Source organism: Oryctolagus cuniculus, chromosome 1 (genome assembly GCF_051225735.1).
Source record: "Oryctolagus cuniculus isolate XC-2025 breed Fujian yellow rabbit chromosome 1, ASM5122573v1, whole genome shotgun sequence".
In the NCBI taxonomy this organism is placed as follows: Eukaryota; Metazoa; Chordata; class Mammalia; order Lagomorpha; family Leporidae; genus Oryctolagus; species Oryctolagus cuniculus.
Genome location: NC_142867.1, coordinates 233,059,879 through 233,087,376, shown reverse-complemented (window position 1 = coordinate 233,087,376; position 27,498 = coordinate 233,059,879). Strand labels below are relative to the sequence as shown.

The window sequence follows — 27,498 nt, the reverse complement described above, 5'->3', positions numbered from 1 at the left end:
GGGAGCTCTTGGTCTTAGGGGCCTGTGACTTTCCAGGTTCGTCCTGTGTTGTTGGCCCGCGTCTCACTGCCTCATGTTCGTCTCCAGGTCCCACGGGAGTCCCTCTCGCCTCTGAAACGCAGACTCAGCTCCTCACGCGTGGGAGCGCCTGCGAGTGCAGGTTTAGGTCCCGCGGCCCCTGGGGTGAGGTAGGAGCGCAGCAGGGCTGTGTCGGGTTGCAGGAGTCTTGAACTCCGTCGGCAGGATTGCAGTGTTCCTCCAGCCGGATTCCTGCCCCGGCCCGCATGGCCCTATATGGTCTGATCTGCTGTGCGCCCGCCTCTCCCCAGACTGCTCGTCCTTTCTAAACTTGTAAGATACACACCACGTAAAACTTGCCATCTTACCCGTTTCTTTTCTAAACGCAGCCTTACGTGCAGTGCGTGATGAGGAAACTCAGAGAAGGGAATCCACTCTGGGGCGGCCCGCGAGGTGGGGCCCCTGGGGCCGGCGTCTACACCCGCGAGGCACGCCGGGCAGCGCAGGTTCGCCCCTTGTGCGTCTCTCTCTGAGTCGATAACATTAGCATTCACCCCCCAGACACTGTAACGCAGACGTGGGGAATTGAAAACACGGAAATAAGATGCAGTTGGGATAATTTACAGCCACTCAGAAATACAGCCAAACATGGCGCGGTCTCTCTGAAATACCGGTTAGTGTTTATTTCTGGGGCCTGGATGGCTCTCAGCTATTAAGCAGAGCTGGCCGCCCTTGTATAATTAATGAAAAGAAAACACTGGTGCTAGAATTATAGGTATATAAACACGTAGATAGCCCACATTCTTTGGCAAGGCCTGGGGAAGGCAGTCATGTGCTAGGGATTTTTTTCTTAACTTTTTTTTTTTTTTTGCGCTGAATCTCAGAAAGTAGCACAGATCCTGATGGTGCAGTTGAAATTTTTTTTTTCAAAAACAGATTTATCATCTTCTATGTAGAATTCTCACGTTATTGCCTATTTTTCATAAATTAGGTTATTTATGGATTTGAGAAAGAGCACGAGAGAGCACCCCCGTCCACTGGCTCACTCCCTCAGTGCCCACCACCTCCATGGCTCGGCAGAGGCCGTAGCTAGGAGCCAGGAGCTCCATCTGGGTCTCCACGTGGGCAGCAGGGACCCGAGTACTTGAGCCCTCACCACAGCCTCCCGGGAAGCCCACTGGCAGGAAGCTGGGATTGGGAGTGGACTCAGAACTCGAACCCAGGCACTGTGGTGTGGGGTTTGGGCGCCCCAACCTGCCTCCTAACATCTGCCTCCAAAGGTTCTCTCTCTCTCTCTCTCTCTCTCTCTCTCTCTCTCTCTCATAAATGTATGTGTTCATCTGGAAGGCACAGTTACAGGGAGGGAGAGAAAGAGAGATCTTCTATCCTCTGGTTCACTTCCCAGATGGCCACAATGGCCAGAGCTGGGCCAGGCTGAAGCCAGGAGCTTCTCCCAGGTCTCCCACGTGGGTGGCAGGGGCCCAAGGGCATGGGCCATCTTCCACTGCTTTCCCAGGCACATTAGCAGGGAGCTGGGTCGGAAGTGGAACACCTGGGATTCAAACCGGTGCCCACATGGGATGCCAGTTTCATAGGCTGCAGCTTAACCTGCAGTGCCGCAGCGCCAGCCCCGGTGATCTTCATAGGTCGGTGAGAACAGGTACCCTCCTGTTGTTCCACAGTGCTTCCCAGCAGCCTGTGGGGGCAGGGGGTGGGGGAGGACGCGTTACCTGGAGCCCAGGATAAGAAAGAACAGGCAGGGTCGGCACCGACTCCGACCAGGCCGGAAGTTCCTCAGCCCTGCGTCTGGCAAGTGTTTGTCGACTACAGCTTAGGCAGGACACAGCTGAGGAGGTGCCTTCTCCTGGGACCTCCGGAAGTGGACGCCATGCAGGGGCAGCACTACGTTTAGAAATCTGAGGGCAAAGATGCTGCAAGACAGGTCTTTTTTTTTTTGGTAAAGATTTATTTATTTACTTGAAATGCAGTTACAGAGAGAGAACGAGCGAAAGAGCTCTTCATCTGCTGGTTCACTCCCAAAATCACTTCAGTGGCCAAGGCTGGGCCACGCTGAAGCCAGGAGCCTGGAACTCCATCCCAGTCTCCATGAGGGTGCAGGGTCTGCTGCCTTCCCAGGCGCCTTAGCAGGAGCCGGATGGGAAGTGGGGCAGCCGCCCCCCGCACCACAAGGCCGGCTCCAAATCCCGCGTTTCTATTTCATGTTAAATGAGGTCTGTAGAGCCGGCGCTGCGGCTCACTAGGCTAATCTTCCGCCTGCGGCGCTGGCACACCGGGTTCTAGTCCCGGTCAGGGTGCCGGATGCTGTCCCGGTTGTTCCTCTTCCAGTCCAGCTCTCTGCTGTGGCCAGGGAGTGCAGTGGAGGATGGCCCAAGTGCTTGGGCCCTGCACCCCATGGGAGACCAGGAGAAGCACCTGGCTCCTGCCATTGGATCAGCGCGGTGTGCAGGTCGCAGCGCGCTGGCTGCGGCAGCCATTGGAGGGTGAACCAACTCAAAGGAAGACCTTTCTCTCTGTCTCTCTCACTGTCCACTCTGCCTGTCAAAAAAATTAAAAAAAAAAAAAAAAAGATCCACTCGCAGGTCAGCTCTGTGAGAGCAGAGAGGTCGGTCTTTGGCTTGTGGACGTGTCCTTGGTTCCCAGGACAGTGCCTGGCACGCAGTAGCCGCACAGTGAAATGTTTGTTGGCCGCACGTGTTTTTGGCACAGGGGGAAGGCAGCGCATTCGGCCTCTGCAGTGTCTTGTGCTCTAACTTTGTGAATGTTCTACTTGAAAGGGAAATCGTATTCCTACAACAGTGTGTGGAAAGTACTTTTGCTTTTTAGATAATTGTCCCAGGTTTTTCTTCCTTTGTTTTCCCCCTCAAGTGTGAAGTCTTCCTTTTGCCATCAATCCATACTTGGTTATGAAGTGAGGCCCATTTTCTGAAGACCATTTTAGGTTTTTTATGGGTCCATAATAAGAAGCACATAAATCAGATAAAAGTAATAGCTCGATATCTTATGCAATAGATTTTCCTATCGATTTCGGCGTTTCTTCCGTGAATGTTTTATCTTGGGCTTCGATCTCCGGTTGGCAGGAGCCCAGGCGATCCGGAGCGGCTTCCCGTCAGCCTGGTCGTAAAGTGACAATGGAGTGAATGTGACATCACAAGGGACGTGTGGAAATGCGCGCCCATGTAGGCACCACCCAAAGAAGGAGAACACGCCTGGTGACACCCCCCCTTCCCCGTGTAGTCGTGTCATCCACACCTTGTGCTGAAATACTCCTTCTCTTTGTCGTTTTTCATCATTTGTAGAGAAAAAGGTGCTGTTGAGTTTTGCTCGTTTTTAGACCCGGATAGACAGAATCAGCCGGACGGCGGGGTTGTTCCCGGGATTCTGCTACGAAGCGTTTTGCTGCCATAAACATGCGAACACATAAACATCCCGACGTGGGCAGCACCACGCGTGGGCGATCCGGGTCCTCATCCTGGAGCCCCCTGCCCAGAGAAGCGGCTGGGCCACGCGGGCCACGCGGGGCACACAGGACCCCTGTTCTTGGCAAAACCAACCTGGCTTCCAAGGCCCCAGCGGATGGGGGTGTTCCCATCACACCACATCCTTCCTGTTTCTGAGTTTGCGTTTTGTCAGACGGGTACATGTCAACCGGTGCTCATTGTGGTGTCACAGACGCTCCTGGTCACCAAAAATGCCACAGATCTTGTCACGCTTAGGATTCTCATTCTTCTCCTGCCTCTGCCTTTTCCCCACTGAGCTTTTTTTCCCCTTAGCAGTTGATGGGAGGGCGTTCTTGTCGCTGGTGGCACTGCGCTGTTCAGTGTGGGTTGGTGTGGCTTGGCTGTGGTTGGTCTCCCAAAGTTTGCTGCTCTTGAGGCTTGGTCCTTGGGGAGGTGGGAGTGGCGTGCTGGGGCTTTAAGAGGCGGGGCCTAGAGAGAGGTCCTCGGATCCCGGGGGCTCTGCCCCTGAAGACCACCCCCACAGTCTCAAGGGATCCAGAGACACTGGCAGTGAGTTGTGGGAGCCTGAGGGAGCCTGGCCCCGGCGTCCCGCTCTGGCTCCTGTCTGGCCACGTGGTTGCTGCTGGCACCGTGGCCTCGAGCCCCTAGAACGCAGGGCAGAGTAACCCTCTTGTCTGCCTCGGGTGTTTCGTTATAGCACTGAAAACTGACCGGTACGGTGTGCGCAGGCGTGGTACAAACGCCCCCCCACCATCCGTCGTCTGCTCACTCTCCCTGCGGCGTGTTTCCATGAAGAGAATTGTTTAGCTCCCGTACAGTCATGTGTCCATCGCTGCTTTATCGTGGATGTCCCTCTGAACGCCTGCCTCAAGAGCATTCCCCACCTCGACATCAGAAGCATCACCCCGGGGCGGCGCTGTGACGTAGCGGGTAAAGCCGCTGCCCGAAGTGTCGGCATCCCATACGGGCGCCGGTTCAAGTCCGGGCTGTTCCACCTCTGATCCGGCTCTCTGCTATGGCCTGGGAAAGTAGTGGAAGATGGCCCAAGTCCTTGGGCCTCCACACCCACGTGGGAGACCCAGAGGAAGCTCCTGGCTCCTGGCTTCAGATCAGCACAGCTCCGGCTGTTGCAGCCAATTGGGGAGTGAACCAGCAGATGGAAGACCTCTCTCTCTCTCTCTCTCTCTCTCTCTCTCTTTCCCTCTCCCTTTCCCTCTCCCTCTCTCTCTCTACCTCTGCTTCTCTGTAATTCTGTCTCTCAAATAAATAAATAAATAAATCTTTTTTTTTTTTAAAAGAGGAGCTATACCAACATATTCAGAATACGCTGACATCCTAATTATGATGTGTGAACCATTGAAACAAACAAGCGAGCAAGCATCACCCTGTTGTCTCCTCAGGGTCTCATGGTGCTGCCTTCTGCGTTCAGCGCTGCAGCTGCCGAGCCCTGGCTGTTGTGTTGTGAGAGACAGAGGTTCGGTTGCATTTTATCAACAGATGAGCGATTACCCCTGCACGTTCTGCTAAGCAGGCTTTCCTTAGATGATGGTGATGGTGGTGGTGATGATGATGGTGGTCGTGATGGTGATGATGGTGGTGGTGGTGGTGGTGATGGTGATGATGGTGATGATGGTGGTGATGGTGGTGGTGGTGGTGGTGATGATGAAGGCTCAGTTAGGCTCTTGTTGACTCAGCAGGGGGGGCTACTTTTAACCCCATTTTTAAGGTAAGAAACGCAGGCCAGTAACTTGCTCCGTGGAACATGGCTGGTGCTTCAAGGAGTCGGGATCCTTAGCCACCAAGTACTGCATTTTTTAAAAAAGATCTATTTTGTTTATTTTTAAATTTTTTGACAGGCAGAGTTAAGACAGTGAGAGAGAGAGAGAGAGACAGAGAGAAAGGTCTTCCTTTTGCCGTTGGTTCACCCCCCAAATGGCCACCATGGCCGGTGCACCGCACTGATCCGAAGCCAGGAGCCAGGTGCCTCCTCCTGGTCTCCCATGGGGTGCAGGGCCCAAGCACTTGGGCCATCCTCCACTGCCCTCCCTGGCCACAGCAGAGAGCTGGCCTGGAAGAGGGGCAACCAGGACAGAACCCGGCGCCCCAACTGGGACTAGAACCCGGTGTGCTGGCGCTGCAGGTGGAGGATTAGCCTAGTGAGCTGCAGTGCAGGCCTCTTTTGTTTATTTGAAAGGCAGGGTGAGAGATCTTCCATCGGCCAGCTCACTCTCCAAATGCCCACAGTGGGGTAGCGGGAGCTCCTAAGCCACTAGCTTCTTTGGGTCTCCCACGGGGGTGCAGGGCCCCAAGCACTTGGGTCACCTTCTGCTGCTTTCCCAGGCCATCAGCAGGGAGCTGGATCAGAGGTGGAGCAGCTGGGACTTGAACCGGCGCCCATATGGGATGCCAGGGCTTCACCTGCTGTACCACAGCGCCAGCTCCAGGTTCCGCATTTTTTCTGGATGGCCGCCTCTAACCAAATCCAGGGCCTTTTTTGCCTATATTTCTGTCCCTGGCCAACACCCTACAGCCTTTTAATCACCTTGTAATCTGTGCGGCACCTCCAATCACTCACCTCGTTCTTCAGGAGTGTTTGGGTGATTCATGGGCCATTGCAACCCAGCTGACGTCTTAGAATCATGTTCTCCAAACAACTTGTCGGGCTTTTTTTTTTTTTTAAGATTAATTTATTTGAAAGAATTATATATAGAGAAGAAAAGATGGAGAGAGACAGACAGACAGCTCTTCCATCCACTGGTTCCCTCCCCTGAAGGCTGCAGTGGCTAAAACTAGGAGCTTCTTCCGGTCTCCCACAGAGGTGCATTAGCAGGGAGCCGGGATCGGAAGTGGAGCAGCTGGGACTGGAACCCGTGCCCCTATGGGAGCCGGCGTCACAGGCAGTGGCTTTCCCTGGTGTGCTGCAGCACAGGCCCCTTGTTGGGGGGTTTAACTTGGAAATGCATTGAATCTGTGAGTAACTGCACAGAGAACGGCCTGGCAGTCCATGCGCCTAGTGTCTTCCTCCGTTTGTTCTGGTTTGTCCATCAGAATGACTGGCACTGGGTACTCTATCCACAACAAAACTGTGTTTCTCACGGCTCTGAAAACAGGAGATTGACGATCAAGGTGCCAGCAGGCGTGGGGGCTGGCAAAGCCCTGGTCTCCCCCCGTCGCCCCGGTGACGTCGAGCCGTCCTCAGGTGGCACCGGGGATGGAGGGCAAGAGCAGCTCTTTGAAGCCTCTGTAATAAGGGCATTAATCCCGCCCACGAGGGCAGGGCCCTCCTGGCTAATCACCTGCCTCTTATTATGGGTTGGCCATGAAGGGACAGGGCTCTGTGCGGAGTTCACCGTAGGGGCCCTGGCCCAGGACTGCCCTCCGTGAATCGCCTCAAGTCCCGCCCGTGATCCTGGTCGCTCCCTCCCGGGAAGTCGCTTCTCCATTGCTGTTCCTTTCCTGAGGATTCCAGTGCCAAGCCACCCTCTGTGTTAGGACTCAGAGCTGACAGAAATTCCGCTGTACAATGCGAACAGCCCGGGTAACAAGGTCTTGGAGCGGGGATCAGCACAGCAGGCGAGGCCACCCCTTGCCACGCTGACAGCCCGTATCGAGTCGCGTCCCGGCTGCTCCCCTGCCAACCCAGCTCGCTGCTGATGGCCTGGGAGAGCGGCGGCAGATGGCCCACGAGCTTGGGCCCTGCACCCACCCGGAGGCCTGGATGGAGCTCCTGGCTCCTGGCTTCGTTCAGGCCAGCGCAGCCCTGGCTGTTGAGGCCGTTTGGGGAGTGAGCCAACAGGTGCAATCTCTCTCTCCCTCTCTCTGTCCCTCTCTCTGTCTCTCCCTCTCCCTCCCTCTCTGTATTGCTCTGTCTTTTAAATAAATCTTGTTTTAAATTTAGGTTTCTCATCTATAATGGGATTTTAGGATTCTTGTAGTAAAAACTCTTTTCAGAACTATATGTTATATCTGTAAGTCTCATTAAATAATTTATAAACACAGGCTGTACATCACAAATAAATCTTGGGAAAAAAAGGTGGTTGTGTGGCCAGCGCTGTGGCGTAGCGGGTAAAGCTGCTGCCTGCAGCGCCAGCATCCCACGTGGGCACCAGCTTGAGTCGCAGCTGCTCCACTTCCGGTCCACCTCGCTGCTAATAACCTGGGAAAGCAGCGGAAGGTGGTCCGAGTGTTCTGGCCCCTGCCACCCACGTGGGAGGCCCAGATGAAGCTCCTGGTTCCTGGCTTTGGCCTGGCCCCGCGCCCACTGTTGTGGCCATCGGTGGAGTGAACCAGTGGATAGAAGGTCTCTCTCTCTCTCTCTCTCTCTCTGTCTCTCCCTCTCTCTGTAACTCTGACTTTCAACTAAATAAATAATTTTTTCAATGGTGTCGTGTGTATGAGTTGGCAAACACGCATCCTTCCAAGCCCCCTGTCCTGGGGAACCCTGGCTGCCTGCCCCTCGCTCCACTCTGCGTTATTTTTTAAGGATTTATTTCTCTGTCTGCCCCCTGGGGTGGTGCTGTCTTGTGCTCACTCTGCTCCTCCCTGCAGGCTGGTGCCCACGTGCTCAGCAGTTTCACTTCTCAGCTCCAGCACCTGCTCCCACGGAGGTTTTGGTTTTAATCCATTTACATTCTGTTTGAAAGGCCAACAGAGAGAGAGATCTTCCATCCGCTGGTTCACTCCCTAAATGCCTGCAACAGCCAGGCTGGGCAGCTGAAGGCAGGAGCCAGGAGTTCAAGCCAGGCCTCCCATGTGGGTGGCGGGGACCTAAGGACTTGCGATCACCTGCTGCCTCCCGGGTGCAGGTTAGCACGGAGCTGGAGTCTGAAGCAGAGCCAGGACTGGAACCCGGGCTCTCCACATGGGATGCGGGCCCCCAGCGGCTCCACCCGGTGCCCACCGAGGGAGGCCTTTTTTTTTTTTTTTTTTTTTTTTTTTTGACAGGCAGAGTTAGAGAGGGAGAGACAGAGAGAGGTCTTCCTTCCATTGGTTCACCTCCCAAATGGCCGCTACGGCCAGCGATGTGCCGATCCGAAGCCAGGAGCCAGGTGCTTCCTCCTGGTCTCCCATGGGGTGCAGGGCCCAAGCACTTGGGCCATCCTCCACTGCCCTCCCGGGCCACAGCAGAGAGCTGGACTGAAGAGGCACAACCAGGACAGAATCCGGTGCCCCAACCAGGACTAGAATCCTGGGTGCCGGTGCCGCAGGCAGAGGATTAGCCTAGTGAGCCGCGGTGCCGGCCCCACCCAGGGAGGCTGTGATTGGCCCAGGTTGCCCTGTGCTGTGAGCCTCGGGCCAGGTGCCCAGTAGGGGCAGGGGTGTGGGGAACTGGGGTCCCTTCTCACGGCACAGGATGGCACATTTGTGTGTTGAACCTTCTTAAACCAAAGTGAGTGACTGAATTGTAAGCCTTGTGGTGCAAAAAAAAGGAATTTTTTAAATGGTAACTGAGTTACAGATGCCAGGGCCTTGGATTTGTTTTTCCTGTGATATTTAAAAAAAAAATAGTTTGCAGCCAGTACCCCTTCTCTCCCCGAAACCTGGAAATATTTAGAGTTTAGAAATAAGTCAGGGCTTTAAAGATGTGTCCTGCCCTTCCCATGACGAGCTGCACTGGTGCCCTGGGCTCTTCTGCTGCCGTACGGTTCCTCCTGGGGTTCAGGGCGCGTGTCTTCCTCTTCCTGGGTTGGCCTTGAACTTGTTTCCTGGAGGAGAGATGGGCTCCCTGGCAGAGGGTGGTGTGGGGGGTTTAAGAGGCTTCAGGCAGGGGACAGCAGCTGGCGGGACCTGTGTGCGGCTGGCCGAGCAGGGTCAGGAGGGACCGGCTCCCAGGGCACGCCTCTGTTGTCCGGCGTCTGCATGGCAGCCAGGAAATGAACAAGTAGATTCCATTTCCGGGTGGAAGCCAGACGCTGGAAGGACGAGCGTCTCCCGGTCACCCCGGCCAAGCCCGTCCTGTTTCCCTTGCTGGGAGGCGGAGCATTGTCTGCCCCGTGCAGGACACTCTGCCGTGGGGCTTTCCTTAGAGTCCGCTCAACTCCCACGGCTACAGGTTAGTAAGGGGTGAGTTCTGAGACCGATTTTAAATATAAAAAAGATTTATTTATTTATGAGCCATAGTGACAGAGGGAGAGAGAGAGATCGTCCATCTGCTGGTTCACTCCCCAGATGATTGCAACATCTGAAGCCAGGAGCCAGGAGCTTCCTCCAGGTCTCCCACGTGGGTGCAGGGGCCCAGCACTTGGCCATCTTCTCCTGCTTTCCCAAGTGCATTAGCGGGAGCTGGATCAGAAGTGGAGCAGCCGGGACTTGAATTGGCACCCGTATGGGATGCGGGCACTGCAGGCAGTGGCTTAATGCACTGTACCACAGTGCCAGCCTTGAGACAGATTTTTTTTTTTTAGTGAAGTTGTTTTTGTTTGTTTGTTTGTTTTATCTTTTTGAGAGGCTGAGACAACAGGCAGAGGGAGAGACAGAGAGAAAGGTCTTCCTTCCATTGGTTCACCCCCCAAATGGCTGTTACAGCCGGTGCACTGCACCAATCCAAAGCCAGGAGCCAGGTGCTTCCTCCTGGTCTCCCATGTGGGTGCAGGGCCCAAGCACTTGGGCCATCCTCCACTGCACTCCTGGGCCACAGCAGAGAGCTGGCCTGGAAGAGGGGCAACCGGGACAGAATCCGGGTGCCGGCGCCGCAGGCGGAGGATTAGCCTAGTGAGCCGCAGCACAGGCCATTGTTGGGCATCTTTTTAAAATACACTTGAAGTCATTTATTTATTTGAAGGCACAGAGATACATGAAGGGAAGGAAAGAGAGAGAGCGAGTGAGCGAGAATGACACAGAGAGAGAGAGCTTCCATCTGCTGGTTCATTCTCCAGTTGGCCACAGCAGCCAGGGCTGGGCCAGGCTGGGCCAGGAGCCAGGGGCTCCATCCAGGTCTCCGCCGTGGGTGCAGGGGCCCAGACGCTGGGCCATCGTCCGCTGCCTCCCGCTGTGTGCCGTGGGATCTCTCTCACCTGGGTCGGGAGGCAGCTCCACGTGTCTGCCTCTGATGCTTTTACTGAAGCCAGAGGAGCAGAGAGAGGAACCGAAAGTGGCCACGGTGTAGAGAGAGCAGTGACACAGGCAGCAGCTGCCCTCCGGTTCTCACAGGAAGGCACGGCAGAGCGCCGCCCCGCCCCGCTCGCTCGGCAGCCGCCGGAGCTTTCTCCGCACCGGGACGCAGCCCTGCACTCCCCGCCCGGCGGCTGCCCCTCTATGCCCCCCCCCCAGCCTCGGCCTCCCTGCTGCCCTTTTGCACAATGTCATTATTGTCATAAAAACAAAAGTGCGGTTTTTCATCCTCGGCATCTGCCCACGGCCCTGTGTCACCGCCTCGTCCACGGCAGAGCTTCTCTGTCTGCTTTGCCTTTCTAACCCTGCATGTGCCGTGCTGGTTCCCTTCTCGTGGCCTCCGCCCGGCCGGGGACTGACTCCCTAGTGTTTCTGTTTTCACAACAGACTCAGACTACGGTTGCTGGCAGCAGGTGAGCCCCCGCCTGTGCCCGCGGTGGTGGCAGGGTGCAGGGTTGCGCCGTGGAGAGATGCTGAGTTAACCCCGAGTGCCTTTCCTTGGGTGTGCTCTCCCTCCTAAGTCTGTTACGTCGCTGGGCTCCCCAGCCCTGCCCTGCGGCGGCACTCACATCGCGGTTCTTGCTGCACTAGGCATTTCAACATTTCACAATTTTGTTTCATTGTATTTGAAGGGTAGAGAGGACCAGATCTTTTCCATCTGCTGGTGTCAGACCTCTCGACAGCCAGTGCTGGGGCTGACAGCTGGGATGCCGGCATCTCATATGGGTGCCGGTTCGAGTCCCGGCTGCTCCACTTCTGACCCAGCTCTCTGCTGTGGCCTGGGAAAGCAGTAGACGATGGCCCAAGTCCTTGGGCCCCTGCACCCGTGTGGGAGACCCGGTAGAATTCCTGGCTTCAGAGTGGCCCAGCTGCAGCCAGTGTAGCCATCTGAGGAGTGAACAGCAGATGGAAGGTCTCTGTATCGCGCGCGCGCTCTCTCTCTCTCTCTATATATATATATATATTAATATTAAAAAATCTGAGCGTGCTCACCTCCACGTCTGTGCAGCATCACGGCACTGGCTCCAGGGTCAGAGGGCGTAACCCCTTCACAGGGAGGGACCCGCGGGGCGGGCAGGGCGGGGCGAGGCCTCAGGACCGAGTCTGCCACTCACACAGAGGTCCCTTCAGCCACTCGGTCTCCAGATGGGCCTGTGCGGGGGATTTGGAATCACTGTCAGTTCAGCACACTTTCCCGTTCCAGGAAGCCCTGAGTTAGAAGCTGGCACAGACGTCCTTGTGGAAGTCTCCTCACGGCAGAGTGGACGGCGTGCAGGCCCCGTGCGTGATTTGGGGCAGGGGGTGTGATTGTAGCAGACTTCCCAGAGTCCCCGGGAAGCAGCATGACACTCAAGGCCGTGGGAACTTCCTGATTCTGTGAGCGCGCTGCGACGGTGTGCTGAGCCGGGCCAGGGTCATGGGCTCGGCCTTGCCGGGTTCAGTCTCCAGCGTATAAAGGGATTTCTTTGTGGCACCATGTGGACCTGGGCCTCCTTGCACCGCAGGACGCTGCCCGCCCTGGACCCAGCTGCCCCCTCCTCGGGGGTCTTTGCAGCTTTTTTGGCTGAACACCTCGTAGCTGAACGCCCCTGACCCAGCCCAAGCAGCAGTGTGAGGTCAGGAGAGGGGCTTGGGGAGACTCCTAAAAGCACCCAGGGAGAGGAAGGAGCGAGCAGGTGCGGCGCTGAGAGCGTGGGTGTGCAGGGTGCGCTCAGGCTGTGTGCTGTGTCCCCCAGGCTGTTTCTCGCCCGACTTTCTGACTCCTTGGAAGCGCACGGCTTTCAGAAGCTTGAGAGTCTGTGTCTACAGCAGGGATTCTGAGCGTGTGGTCCCCCAGCCCCTGGAGGTTCCCCGGAGACAGAGCCGCCTTCGAGGGTGTGGGTGGGCAGGACAGCGGCCCCATGGCACGAGTCAGGGCCCGGGCTCCAGACCCCGCTGGTGCGTGGTGCCTGTATTCCTCAGCCGGGACTCGAACTGGCACTCACAGGGGACGCCGGCCCCCTGGCCGCCCACTTCCGGTCCAGCTCCCTGCGAGTGGGCCTGGGAGAGCAGCAGCAGATGGCCATTGCAATCGGCCTCTGAGAAGCAACTGTGTGTCCGGTTCTGGTGTGCCGTCCACGGGAAGCAGCATGGGACCTGGGAAGAGCGCTGGACCACTCGTGTGTCGTCCAGCCGTATCTGTGTGACGCTGCATTTTTTCATGTGGTTTAACCCAAGTGAGGAACGGCAGGGGATTGGTTGCAGAAGCCTCCGTGAGAACCCAGCTGTCTTCCATTAAGCCAGACATTTAAGAGATTTGCAAAAATGTAAAACAGTGCCACTCTTCCCAAGAATTTTTTTGTTTTGTTTTGGAAAGTACAGTTCTAAAATTTTTTTAAAAAGCCATTTACATCAACAAACGATGGCTATCCTATTGTCTTTTTATTTATTCATTTGCTCATTTCTGGTTTATATTATTTATCTGAAAAGCAGAGTGACAGAGCAAAAGAGGAAGAGATCTTCTCTGCTGATCCTTGCTGGTTCACTTCCCAAATGGCCACAATGGCCGCGGCTGGGGCAGGCCAAAACCAGAGCCAGGAGCTCCACCAGGGTCTCCCACATGGGTGGGCAGGGGCCCGAGCACTTAAGCCGTCGTCCACTGCCTTCCCAGGTGCTTTAGCAGGGAGCTGGATGGGAAGTGGAGCAGCCGGGGCTCGAACCACATTCTGATATGGGATAATGGCGTCGCAAGCAGAGGCTGAACCCACTGGACCACAAGGCTGGCCCCAGCGCTGTCCTCTTAAAGACATTAATGAATGTCAGAAGCGGGGGTTTTACCTCCTGATCGAGTCCATGTGAGCAGATGCAACTCTGGACCCCGAGCCCTGTGCGGTCCTCCAGGCTCTTCAGAGACCCCAGGGGTCTTGAGGACCATTGCTCCCTGGGGGCCTGGAGCAGGAGGGGGCGCGCTTTTGACCAGGGCTCCCTCCTTGAAGTAGCAAAGGCTGTTTTGTGAAAGGACCGTTTAGAATATTTGCCCACAAAGGAGCCTTCAGAAGGTTTGGAATTTCTTCCCATTAAGTTTTCCACATTTTCGTCAAGAATGTAAGTGGGTTGATGAGTTTCTCATCTGTTTTGAATTTCTCCTCGCTGCTGCGGGTCCTGTGATAGGACACAGGGTGTGGCGGCTGCACGGAAGCCTTTGCCGGGCACGTACCGAGGCCGCCCTCTCCCTCACAGGGCGCTGGTGTGGCTGCCCCAGGAGGGGCTTTTATTGCCTCCGGCTTATCGGCGGCGCCTGCGCTTTTAGTGAGAGCTGTGCTGCAGCTTGCAGCGTGGCCTGGTGCGGATCACTCCACGGAAAGCATATTGTTGGCTTGTGCCCAGTGGTGGCTAAGGTGGACTCAGCGTGAGTGCAGATGGATTTTGTTGGTGTGCTTGTTTTATTTTTATTTTAGTATCAAAAGCTCTCTCTCTCTCTCTCTCTCTCTTTTTTTTTTTTGAAACGCAGAGCTACAGAGATAGGGAGAGGCCTCTTCCCTGTGCTGGTTCACTCGCCAGAGGGCCCAGCACGCTGAAGCCAGGGGCCTCCTCCGGGTCTCCCATGCTGGTGCAGGGGCCCAAGTGCTTGGGCCATCTTCCACTGCATCCCCAGGCCATTAGCAGGGAGCTGGATTGGAAGTGGAGCAGCCAGGACTCCAACTGCCGCCCATATGGGATGCCAGCGCTGCAGGCAGCGGCTTAACCCACTGCTCCACAATGCCGGGCCCAAAGAAGCACTTTTAAATAAAAAGATTTATTTATTTGACAAGTGTATTTATTTATTTAACCCTCTGTGCCACCGAGCCGGCCCCTCTCGAGTCATCTTGGTGAAGTAAGGCCTTACCTCCTGGGATTGTTCGGGGCTGGCCAGGGTCGTGAGGCTGGGGGTGAGGAGGGAGCCTCTCAAATTTGTGTGCCGCGTGCCTGTGTCTCCTCTCACCCAAGCGCAATGCACGAGTCTGTGGGAAATTTACGCCTTCGACAAGTGGGAAATGGACTAACAGCACCACGGCCAAATTACAGCCACAGCCAGCCGCAGGGCCTGCAGTTCCTGACACTATGTGTGTCCTTAGAAAGTTCCTGGAAAGCGTGGATCTTCCTCTTCTTTTGAACATGGATTTCTTTTATTTTTATTTGAAAGGCGGAGTGGGAGAGGTCTTCCATCTGCTGGTTCATTCCCAAATGGCTGCAGCGGCCAGAGCTGAGCCAGGCTGAAGCCAGGAGCCAGGAGCTTCTTCTGGGTCTCCCACGTGGGTGCAGGGATCCCAGCCCTTGGGCCATCTTCCACTGCTTTCCCAGGTGCATTAGCAGGAGATGGGATTGGAAGTGGAGCAGCCGGGATCTGCACCTGCGCTCACAGGGGACGCCGGCCCCAAGGGTAGATCTTCCCACAAATAACACGTAAATAAAAGGACGGGGAACTCTGGGACGTGGAGGGTGTGTTTCTGGGGTAGACGGTGGTGGTGGTTTCACGGGTGTGTACTGCAAACTCACCGGGGTGTGGACTTTAAATATGTACAGCTTTCTTATGTCAGTCACCCCCCAATAAAGTGGTTTTTTAAAAAAGGAAGCAGGCGGCCGGCGTGGTGGATCTTTGCAGACACCAGGCTGAAGCGTGGCGCTGAGCTCGCAGCGCGCTGCCAGCCGTGGGAGGGGACCACTGGCCGCCTTGCGTGGTCACGTTTGACGTGGCACTGTCCCGCTTTGCATGCGCCCCGAGACTGGTTTGTGAACTTAGGCAAAGGTTCTGTCTGCATCCCGTAGGCAAATGACTCGGCCTGGGAGAAGTCGCCGCCAGCCCTGTCCTGGGGCCTCCCCGGAGGTGGCCAGCCTCCCCCTCGGCCCCCTTGGAGCTCTCCCTGTGGATCTGCGCTCCGTGCTCCTCTGGCTGCCGCCGTGCTTCCTTTCTGGGCAGGACCCCGCGGCCCTGGTTCTCGGGGTGGCGGCCGGGCTGCATTGCTGTTCCCGTCGGCTCCCCCGCGGCAGGCACTTCCTGGCTCTCTGTGCGAGCCTCACGTGTGTCTGAGCACCGTCCTCCTGAGCTACTTCATTCACGTGGAGAAAGCAGGATTAAAAAAAAAGATTTATGTATGTATTTGAAATGCAGAGTTACAGAGAGGCAGAGAGAGAGAGGAGTCTCCCATGCACTGGTTAACTCGCCAAAAGGCCGCGGTGGCTGGAGCTGGGCCCATCTGAAGCCAGGAGCTTCCGGGTCTCCCGTGTGTGTGCAGGGCCCAAGGACCTGGGCCATCTTCTACTGCTTTCCCAGGCCACAGCAGAGAGCTGGGTCAGAAGTGGAGCAGCCGGGACTCGAACTGGTGCCCATATGGGATGCCGGCGCCGCAGGCAGTGACTTTACCCGCTACACCACAGCGCCGGCCCCAAGATTATTTTTTAAGATTTATTTTACTTATTTGAAAGGCAGAAGGGGAGAGAGAGCTTCTAGCTGCTGGTTTACTCCCCAAATGCCGCAGCGGCCAGGGCGGAGCCAGGCCACAGCCGGGAGCCGGGAGCTCCATCCGGAGTGCAGGGCCCGAGCACTGGGCCAGCCTCCTCTGCTTTCCCAGGCGCATTGGCAAGGAGGCACTGAGAGTGTGGCCGAGCTCATGTGCACGTGTGTGAGCTCGTGTCCACGTGTGTGAGCACGTGTCCACATGTGTGAGCTCATGTGTGCACGTGTGTGAGCTCATGTGTGCACGTGTGTGAGCTCGTGTCCACGTGTGAGCTCGTGTGTGAGCTCATGCGTCCACGTGTGTGAGCACATGTGTCCATGTGTGAGAGCTCGTGTCCACGTGTGTGAGCTCGATGTGCACGTGCGTGTGTTTCACCTGTTGACATCTGGGAAAGGCATCTCCCTCCGCACTGGGACGTTAGTTACATCCAAAACCCATGTTTCTCAGAGGACTGGGAGACACGCATGCACGGGTCAGAGGTCAGCACTCCAGCAGTTTCCAAACTGAACGTGGTCCGGTTGATTTGGAACCCTTCAACCCCTGGCACTGAGCTCTCGTGGGACACAGCCACGCTGCTTGTTGAGTGCTGTCCGCCGGCGCTGTGCTCGTCCCAGAGAGAGACCGTGAACCCCTCTGTGTTTGCTTTTTGAAACAGGATCAGTTTGACAACCTAGAGAAGCACACGCAGTGGGGAATCGACGTTCTCGAGAAATACATCAAATTCGTGAAGGAGAGGACGGAGATCGAGCTCAGCTATGCAAAGCAGCTCAGGTGAGTGGGTGTGGGGAGGAGCTCGGCTGCGGAGCGGGTGATTCTCCCAGCCGAGCCCCCGGCACCGCCCTGGATCCTGCCCTTTTTCCGAAGCGCCGTCTCAACAGCCGTGATTGTGTTTAATGCAGGAAGTTCAGTTCCATGGAGGAGTTAAAACGCAGACCAAGCCGTTGCTTTCGGCTCTGTTCGTGTCTTGCTTCTGTCTTTGTTGGTGGGGAGAGGGCTCGGTTTTCTCTGCCGAGTCTTGGAGCAGGGCCGTGTGCAGACCCCAGGTGCCCAGGTGCACTCGGGCACAGCCACCTGACCCACGGTGACCGGCCTCGGGGGCCCTCTGAGTCACCCCCGCGTGGGGCTTGCAGCTGATGTTTTGGGCACCTTTGGTTCCTCCTTCTCGTTGTAGCAGGTGGTGGTGAATTGCTTTAGTCTTCCTGGCATTTTGGTTGCCAGTGACCCTAGGCTCGGCCGTCCTGTTGTCCCTGGGTGACTTGGAATAGAAGGGATAGCGCTTCGGGAAGCATTCGGGCCTGTCTAAACACATGGCTCCGTGCGCTCCGAGGCGTGGATCGCGGGGTCTCGGGCTGCACCTCTGCGTGGCTCCGGGAGCCGGGCTGGAGCCGCTTCCCCAGGTGCTTGCGCTAATGCACAGTCCCCCGAGCAGCGTGTGAGAGGTCCGCGGAGCTGTATTTAGAGGTCCTTGGGGCCACCCTCACTCTTTTGTGATGGAATTATCCAAGGATTGTGTGCGCGTGTGTGTAAAGATATTTAAAATGATTGATAGACCCAGACGTGGCATGGGAAATCTTGAAGGCGTTCTCATCGCGTGGTCGACTCGGCCGGTGCGTGCTGTGCGGAGTGGAAGCACTTGGTGTTGATCGCCGAGCCTCTGTGAGAGGCGAGGTCTGTGTGGAAGGAACCTGGCTCTTAGCAGGTTGCTGATGCGGTTCCCTCGGCAGCGCCGGCTGAGTAGCTGAGAGCGAAGCCTGGCCCTGGTGGAAACGTTGTATCCCCGGCGTCAGGTGCGCTCAGCCGCCTCACCCGGAGGCTGTCAGAACCCAGAGCGGGTGTGCTCTGCCCCAGTCCACGCTGAGTCATACAGTGCTGTCGTCGAGTGGAAATAGGTCACATCCCCGCGGGCGAAAGGAGGACTTGCGGCGGCCCTCCCCCTCCCCTTGGGGCTGGATTTGTTTTGGTCGTGGTGGCTTCCCTTGTGTCAGCACAGACAAACGAATCCCTCACTCCTGCCTCCCCCTGCTGCCTCGCTCCAGCGTCAGTTCTGCTTCCGGAGCCCGGGGAGACGTGGAGAAGTCAGCTCTTCCAGGGGTCTGCGTCGCTGCGCTGGCAAGGCCAGTGCACCTGGCCGCCGCCCCGCCCAGCCCCGAGGACTTGGGTCATGGGAGAAGCTTGCAGATGAGGAAGCCCGGCAGCTCCCCCAGCCCCGTGTCCAGCAGCACTCCCCCGGCCCTGTGTCCGGCAGCTCCCCCCCAGCCCCATGTCCAGCAGCCCTCCCCAGCCCCGTGTCCAGCAGCTCCCCCCAGCCCTGTGTCCGGCAGCTCCCCCCCGGCCCCATGTCCAGCAGCCCTCCCCCGGCCCCGTGTCCAGCAGCTCCCCCCCAGCCCCATGTCCAGCAGCCCTCCCCAGCCCCGTGTCCAGCAGCTCTCTCCTGTTCCCCGTGTCCAGCAGTTCTCCTCCCCCAGCCCCGTGTCCGGCAGCCCTCCCCCAGCCCCGTGTCTGGCAGTTCTCCTCCTCCAGCCCTGTGTCCAGCAGCCCTCCCCCAGCCCCATGTCCAGCAGCTCTCCTCCCCCAGCCCCGTGTCCGGCAGCTCTCCTCCCCCAGCCCCGTGTCCAGCAGTTCTCCTCCCCCAGCCCCGTGTCCAGCATCCCTCCCCCAGCCCCGTGTCTGGCAGTTCTCCTCCTCCAGCCCTGTGTCCAGCAGCCCTCCCCCAGCCCCGTGTCCAGCAGCCCTCCCCCGGCCCCGTGTCCAGCAGCCCTCCCCCGGCCCCGTGTCCAGCAGCTCCCCCTGGCCCCGTGTCCGGCAGTTCTCCTCCCCCAGCCCCGTGTCCGGCAGTTCTCCTCCCCCAGCCCTCCCCCGGCCCCGTGTCCAGCAGCCCTCCCCCGGCCCCGTGTCCAGCAGCTCCCCCTGGCCCCGTGTCCGGCAGTTCTCCCCCAGCCCCGTGTCCAGCAGCTCTCCTCCCCCAGCCCCGTGTCCGGCAGCTCTCCTCCCCCGGCCCCGTGTCCAGCAGCCCTCCCCCAGCCCCGTGTCCAGCAGCCCTCCCCCGGCCCCGTGTCCAGCAGCTCTCCTCCCCCAGCCCCGTGTCCAGCAGCCCTCCCCCAGCCCCGTGTCCAGCAGCCCTCCCCCTAGCCCCGTGTCCGGCATTTCTCCCCCAGCCCCGTGTCCGGCATTTCTCCCCCAGCCCCGTGTCCAGCAGCCCTCCCCCAGCCCCGTGTCCAGCAGCCCTCCCCCAGCCCCGTGTCCAGCAGCTCTCCTCCCCCAGCCCCGTGTCCAGCAGCCCTCCCCCCCGGCCCCGTGTCCAGCAGCTCTCCTCCCCCAGCCCCGTGTCCAGCAGCCCTCCCCCCAGCCCCGTGTCCAGCAGCCCTCCCCCCAGCCCCGTGTCCGGCATTTCTCCCCCAGCCCTGTGTCCAGCAGCCCTCCCCCAGCCCCATGTCCAGCAGCTCTCCTCCCCCAGCCCCGTGTCCAGCAGCCCTCCCCCAGCCCCGTGTCCAGCAGCCCTCCCCCTAGCCCCGTGTCCGGCATTTCTCCCCCAGCCCCGTGTCCGGCATTTCTCCCCCAGCCCCGTGTCCAGCAGCCCTCCCCCAGCCCCGTGTCCAGCAGCCCTCCCCCAGCCCCGTGTCCAGCAGCTCTCCTCCCCCAGCCCCGTGTCCAGCAGCCCTCCCCCCCGGCCCCGTGTCCAGCAGCTCTCCTCCCCCAGCCCCGTGTCCAGCAGCCCTCCCCCCAGCCCCGTGTCCAGCAGCCCTCCCCCCAGCCCCGTGTCCGGCATTTCTCCCCCAGCCCCGTGTCCAGCAGCCCTCCCCCAGCCCCGTGTCCGGCATTTCTCCCCCAGCCCTGTGTCCAGCAGCCCTCCCCCAGCCCCATGTCCAGCAGCTCTCCTCCCCCTGGCCCCGTGTCCGGCAGCCCTCCCCCAGCCCCGTGTCCAGCAGCCCTCCCCCGGCCCCATGTCCAGCAGCCCTCCCCCGGCCCCGTGTCCAGCAGCCCTCCCCCGGCCCCGTGTCCGGCAGCCCTCCCCCAGCCCCGTGTCCAGCAGCCCTCCCCCAGCCCCGTGTCCAGCAGCTCTCCTCCCCCAGCCCCGTGTCCAGCAGCCCTCCCCCGGCCCCATGTCCAGCAGCCCTCCCCCGGCCCCGTGTCCAGCAGCCCTCCCCCGGCCCCGTGTCCGGCAGCCCTCCCCCAGCCCCGTGTCCAGCAGCCCTCCCCCAGCCCCGTGTCCAGCAGCTCTCCTCCCCCAGCCCCGTGTCCAGCAGCCCTCCCCCGGCCCCGTGTCCGGCAGCCCTCCCCCAGCCCCGTGTCCAGCAGCCCTCCCCCAGCCCCGTGTCCAGCAGCTCTCCTCCCCCAGCCCCGTGTCCAGCAGCCCTCCCCCGGCCCCGTGTCCAGCAGCCCTCCCCCAGCCCCGTGTCCAGCAGCCCTCCCCCGGCCCCGTGCCCAGCAGCCCTCCCCCGGCCCCTGCCCTGTGAGGCTCCCGTTCCTCAGCTTCATTCGCAGCCCAGCTGCCGTGGCCCCACTCTCTGGGGAAGCCCCTTCCCCCGTGACTTTGATGTCAGCGTTTGCTGGGGCCGGCGTTATGGCGCAGTGAGTAAAGCCGCCGCCTACAACACCAGCATCCCATATGGGCGCCGGGTCAAGTCCCAGCTGCTCCGCTTCTGATCCCGCTCCCTGCTGTGGCCCAGGAGGGCAGTGGAGGATGGCCCATGTCCCTGGGCCCCTGCACCAGCATGGGGGACCAGGACAAAGCTCCTGGCTCCTTTCTCACGGCTCCAGCCTGGCCCAGCCCTGACGGTTGCAGCCATTTGGGGAGTGACCCAGGGGATGGAAAATCTCTGTCTCTCTCTCTCCCTCCCTCTCTCCCTCTCTCTCTGTCTTTCCCTCTCTCTGGAACTCCACCTTTCGAATAAATAAATTTAAAAAGAAAAGTAAAGAATACATCTGGGGCCGACACTGTGGCGTAGCAGGTAGAGCTACCGCCTGCGAATCCAGCCTCCCATGTTGGTGCCAGTTCAAGTCTCCGCTGCTCCACTTTTTTTTTAAGGATTCATTCATTTATTATTTGAAAGGCAGAGTTACAGAGAGGCAGAGAGAGAGGTCTGCCATCTGGTGGCCCACTCCCCAGATGGCTGCAACAGCCAGAGCTAGGTCAATACGGAGCCAGGAGCTTCCTCCAGGTCTCCCACATGGGTGCAGGGGCCCAAGGACTTGGGCCATCTTCCTCTGCTTTCCCGGGTGCATTAGCAGAGAGCTGGATTGAAAGTGGAGCAGCCGGGGCTCGAACTGGCACCCATATGGGATGGCGCTGCAGGCAGGGGTCCCACCCACTATGTCACAGCACTGCCCTCTGCTCCACTTCTGATCTAGCTCCTAATGCACGTGGGAAAACAGAAGAGGAGGGCCCAAGTGCTTGGACCCCGGCACCCACGTGGGAGACCTGGATGAAGCTCTTGGCTTTGGCCTGGCCCAGCCTTGGTCGTTGAAGCCCCATTAGGGTCCCTCCTGGCTGGCTCCTCCCCCAGCACCCTTCTTCCGTACCTTCTCCCGGAGCTCAGCTGTCCCTCCCCATCTGAGGTGTGGCCCAAGACCAGACTCCCCACGCCCCCGACCCAAACACCTGCACCTCTACCGCCGCAGCCGCCCTGGCTGGCGTCACAGAGCCTGCAGCCGCCCTTGGCTCCCTGTGCGCGCGCTCTCTCTCACCCTCCTGATCACCCCCTTGTCTACGCCGTTGGAACCTTGGCTACTCCACTGTCCAGATTTGTCCTGGAGCCGACTCCTTCCTGTCACTCCCAGCGCTACCACCGACCGCGAGTCGCCGTTGGCGTCCCTTGTTCTGTCCTGGTCCCCATCGTCTGCGAGTTTTCTGCACAGCCGCAGGGTCACAGCTTCCGTCTGTTCGAAACTGAGCAGCGGCTGCCTGCATCCTGCACGGACCCCGCACCCCAGTGAGTGTCCGGAAAACCCACGGACCCGGCTCCCTGCGCCCTGGTCTCTGCTGGAGCCGTGCACAGGTCCCTGCCTCCTGTGCAGGTCAGGCGTGCTGCGTCCCCAGGGCCTCCCGCAGCTCCCGTGTGGCAGCCCCTCCCCCTTCAGGCCCCTGCTCCGTGCCCCTCCCCTGCTGCGCCTCGCAGCTTCCTCGCATCCCTGAAAACTCTGGCAGTCTCCAGTTTCCGTCACTTCTTGTTTTTAATGGACAGAAACGGCACGTGTGCAGTGTGTGACCTGATCGTGTTTAACACGCGGAGCGTGTGGAATTGCTGAGTCAGCTCACTGACGCTTCAGGGAGTGCGCGCACCCTTTGCAGGAAGCAGACAGCACTCCCACCTCGCTCAGTCCCCAGGTGCCCACCATGGCCAGGCTGGGCCAGGCTGAAGCAGGAGCAGGACCTCAGTCCAGGTCAAGCATGTGGGTGCAGGGGCCCAGCGGCTCGGACCGTCGGCTGCCCCCTCCCACGGTGTGCATGGGCGGGAAGCTGGCACTGGAGCGGCGCGGGACTTGAACCCTGGAGCCGGAGAGAGCAAGGGAGCCAGGCAGTTCTGCAGGGCCTTTTTTTTTTTTTTTTTTTTTTAGGTTTATTTTTTTCATCTACTTGAAAGTCAGAGGGGGAGAGAGAGAGAGGGAGAGAGAGAAAGAGATCTTCTGTCCTGCAGTTCACTCCCCAGATGCCAACAACAGCCACAGCTGCACCAGGCCCACGCCAGGAGCCAGGAACTCCAGCCAGCTCTCCTGAGTGACAGGGCCCCCGAGCGCTTGCGCCATCATCTGCTGCCTCCCAGGAATCTTGATCAAAAGCCACTCCGATGGCAGATGCCAGCGGCTTGATCCACTGCCCACAACGCCTAGCCCCGCAGGTGCCTCAGCCTTAATCAGAGCCTTAACCTCTGACTACCTCTTGTTTTTAAAAGATGGATTTGTTTGTTTATTTGAAAGGCAGAGAGGGAGGGAGATACCTCTCATTCCCTGGTTCACTCCACAAATGCCCTCAACAGCCAGAGCCGAGCCAGGCTGAAGCTGAGAGCTGGAAACGCCCTCCGGGTCTCCCACAGGAGTACGGGGACCCAGGTGCTTCAGCTGTCACCCACTGCCTTCCCAGGTGCACTAGCGAAAGCCGGATTGGAAACAGAGCTGCTGGGACTCTCAGTGAGCCCCAGCTCTGATACGGGGTGCGGGTATCCCAAGTGGCAGATTGACCTGCCAGGCCACACTGCCTACCCCTTGTTTTTAATCTTTGTTTATTCATTTGGGAGGCAGAGAGAGAGAAGGGTGACGTTGAGTCAGTGTCTTTCTGGGGGAAAGACTCCTGTCTTTAAGCACCTCCCTCCCCTGCAGTAGAGGAGAGAAAATGTGGCTTCTTCCAGATGCAGGAATGATAAATGGGACTTGGGCCTCTGGGGGTCAGGGCTTGGCAAAGTGACCCTGGGGCGAAATCCGTGGGCTGCTTGGTTTTGTAAATAAAATGGCCACAGCCATGCATGTGGACCTGTATAGGAGAATCCATTGCTGATTGCCTTTAGCAGTGTTCATTTGATAAAAAGCAGATATTTGTCCTGGCTGCACAGTGGGTTCATACGGCGAAGCCCTGCAGGCAATGCACATCTCCCCGCCCCCCAGCCCGGGACAGCCAGGCTTCCGGTGTCCGGTGACCCGAGGTCTTACGCAGGCAAATGAGCGTGTGTTTTCTTCCTTGCCTCCCAGCAGCGGCGGCTTTTACAGCTTCACAGCCTCCCCTCTCCCTGATGGAATCCTGATTGCTTCCAGTTGTTTGTTTGCAACAGGAGCAAAGCTAGGATCAAGACGAGGTAGACCGCGGCCCGCGGGCAGGGCCTGTCAGGAGGTCCGGTTCCTCAGTGCAGGCCTTCCGACCCCGCCGGCACTGCCGGGTCGGTGTCAGCCCAGCTCCAAGGAGCCTGCCTAACTCACTCTCCCCGTGGCCTGTGTCCCCAACGCCAATTTGATGCATAAACATTGGTCCATCGGGGGTTCCTTGTCCTTGGAGCCATCCGTACTGTCCTAGGAGCTCATTGGATTTACTCACTTGGTAAAAATTCTTACTTGCAGAGAGAGCGCGAGCGAGCCAGCATCTCTGGTTCATTCCTCACATGCCTGCAGCGGCTGGAGGAACTGCATCCACTCTCCCGTGTGCCCGGCAGGAATTCAGTGCCTGCGGCCACCACCACTGCCTCCCAGGGTCTGCGTCAGCAGGAAGCTGGAGTCTGGCGCTGGAGCCGGGACCCGTGTACTCGCGTCTCGGCCGGCATCTTACCCTGTGTGCCGAGCGCCCATGCAGCGTCGAGGTAGAAGCCATTTCCTCAAATACATCGTGTATCTCATGTCCTGTGTACACAGAGGGCTTTTTCTAAAAATACTTTATTTAATTATTTATTTATTTAGAAGCAGAGTTACAGACAGAGAGAGGGAGAGACAAAGAGGTCTTTCATCTGATGGTTCACTCCCCAGATGGCCACAACGGCCAGAGCTGGGCTGAGCCAAAGCCAGGAGCCAGGAGCTCCTTCCAGGTCTCCCATGGGGTGCAGGGCCCAAGCACTCGGGCCATCTTCCACTGCCCTCCCGGGCCACAGCAGAGAGCTGGACTGCAAGAGGAGCAGCCGGGACCAGAACAGGGTGCCAGCCCTGAGGTGAGAGCCCAGCTCACTAAGCCACAGCGCTGGCCTCTGTGCAAAGTATTCAGTGTGTTGAAGACATTAGGATGAGCTGCAGGAATCCTGAACTTCATTAAACTCGGGAGACTTACCCAGCAATTATGAAGCCCTTACAGGACGCGGTCACTTCTGTGTCGCAGTCCTGACCGAGCTCCGTGGGTGGACACCTGGAGGGGACATCAACACCTTTGCTGGTGCCTCGAGCGGGGTGGGTTGCTTCTGTGACCCGAGCCCCGCGTTCGCCTGCCTCACCTCACCTCTGCCTCTCCGGGCGGGTCCCGCCTCCACGCCCTTCCTCGCCCGGCCTCTCCCTGGCCGGGGCCTTCTGGATGACCCCTGCCCTGGAACCACGTGCCCTGTATCAGGATGATTTCCTCTCACACGGCGCCACCCTAGGCTCTGGGACCAGCAGATTTTTTTTTTGTCTTCGACGGCGTCTTTGTGGCTTCTGAGGACAGACGTGCGGAACCTCTGTGCCGCCCACAGCGTGATGGCTTCTCGGGGCCGGGCCTCGCTGGTGGGCCCTCTCACCATTGTCCTATGACCTGTTTAGAACTAGAGTTTGTGCTTTGCTTAGGGAGAACTGTTGTCAGGTGTTCACAGAGCCGCATTTCTTTTTGAGGGATATAGAGGGCGAGAGCGAGTGCCTCCTGTCCACCCACTCACTTCCCAGCTGTAGCTGGGCCAGGACTGAAAGCTGCAGCTGGAAACTCAGCCCAGGCCTTGCACGCAGGCGGCAGGGAGCCGGCACTCGAGCCGTCACCGCCACCTCCCCGGGCGAGCGTCGGCAGGCGCGGGGGCAAGAGCAGGAGGCAGGCGTGCTATACAGTGCAGGTGTTCCACAGGCGTCCTAACCATCGGACTCACGCCCCGCCCCTGCCATGTCTCCTCTACTGCTCGGCTGTGCACTCAGACACGGCTGTACAGGCCCACCTCACGTCTGTACATTCAGACACGGCCGTACAGGTCCACCTCACATCTCTACACTCAGACACGGCCGTGCAGGCCCACCTCACATCTCTACACTCAGACACGGCCGTGCAGGCCCACCTCACATCTCTACACTCAGACACGGCCGCACAGGCCCACCTCACGTCTGTACACTCAGACACGGCCGTACAGGCCCACCTCACGTCTCTACACTCAGACACGGCCGTACAGGCCCACCTCACGTCTGTACACTCAGACACGGCCGTGCAGGCCCACCTCACATCTCTACACTCAGACACGGCCGTACAGGCCCACCTCACGTCTGTACACTCAGACGCGGCCGTACAGGCCCACCTCACGTCTGTACACTCAGACACGGCCGCGCAGGCCCACCTCACGTCTGTACACTCAGACACGGCCGTACAGGCCCACCTCACGTCTCTACACTCAGACGCGGCCGTACAGGCCCACCTCACGTCTGTACACTGAGACACGGCCGTACAGGCCCACCTCACGTCTGTACACTCAGACACGGCCGTACAGGCCCACCTCACGTCTGTACACTCAGACACGGCCGTACAGGCCCACCTCACGTCTGTGCACTCAGACGCGGCCGTGCAGGCCCACCTCACGTCTGTGCACTCAGACGCGGCCGTGCAGGCCCACCTCACGTCTGTACACTGAGACACGGCCGTACAGGCCCACCTCACGTCTGTACATTCAGACACGGCCGTTCAGGCCCACCTCACGTCTGTACACTGAGACACGGCCGTACAGGCCCACCTCACGTCTGTACATTCAGACACGGCCGTACAGGCCCACCTCACGTCTGTACACTCAGACACGGCTGTACAGGCCCACCTCACATCTGTGCTCTCAGACACGGCCGTACAGGCCCACCTCACGTCTGTACACTCAGACACGGCCGTACAGGCCCACCTCACGTCTGTGCTCTCAGACACGGCCGTACAGGCCCACCTCACGTCTGTGCTCTCAGACACGGCCGTACAGGCCCACCTCACGTCTGTACACTCAGACACGGCCGTACAGGCCCACCTCACGTCTGTACACTCAGACACGGCCGTACAGGCCCACCTCACGTCTGTGCACTCAGACGCGGCCGTACAGGCCCACCTCACGTCTCCTGTCCTTTATGTCCCGTCCCCCCCCCCCCCCCCCCCCGCCTCCGCTGATTGTGGTCTTTGTTTTCATGCTGGGTCATTGCTGCTGTTTTCCTTTAATGAATGAGCTACTCAGCCTGGTTATTTATTTGTTCTCCGCCTCAGTGTTGCGTCCTGAGTTCATTTCCTTGACTTGGCTGTGCCTCTCCCTTCTCTTCCCATTCTGTGCCCTCGCCCTGTGCTCTTGGGAGCCTTGCTTGTGTTATTATTGAGTTTGTCTGCAGTGGAAAATTTTCTGGAATGGTTTTTAAAGGTTTATTTATTTATTTGAGAGGTAGAGTTACAGAGAGAGAGGAAGAGACAAAGAGGCCTTCCATCCACTTGTTCACTCCCCAGATGGCTGCAATGGACAGAGCTGGGCCAGGCTGAAGCCAGGAGCTCCATCCTGGTCTCCCACGTGGGTTCAGGGGCCCAAACACTTGGGCCATCTTCTGCTGCTTCCCCAGGCCATTAGCCGGGAGCTGGATCAGAAGTGGAGCAGCCAGGACTCGAACCATTGCCCATATCGGTTGCTGGCACTGCAGGGGGCAGCTTTTCCCGCTGTGCCCCAGCGCTGGCCCCTGGAAGGTTTTGATATTTGCATTTTTTGTTAAAAGATTTATTTATTTGAAAGTTACAGGCAGAGAGAGAGAGAGCGAGCAAGCAAGCTTCTACCTACTGG

At 58.6% G+C, this 27,498-nt stretch overlaps 1 protein-coding gene across 18 annotated transcripts in view; it reads left to right on the top strand.

Moving 5' to 3' along the window:
* The window catches only part of FNBP1 (formin binding protein 1), a 121,888-nt gene that overhangs the window by 28,307 nt on the left and 66,083 nt on the right, over nucleotides 1-27,498 (top strand). For all 18 annotated transcript variants that reach the window (XM_070057987.2, XM_070057982.2, XM_089321304.1 and 15 more), the window contains exon 2: nucleotides 16,737-16,852. In XM_070057987.2, the coding sequence (XP_069914088.1) occupies nucleotides 16,737-16,852 (116 nt within the window). The remainder of the gene's footprint in view (nucleotides 1-16,736; nucleotides 16,853-27,498) is intronic.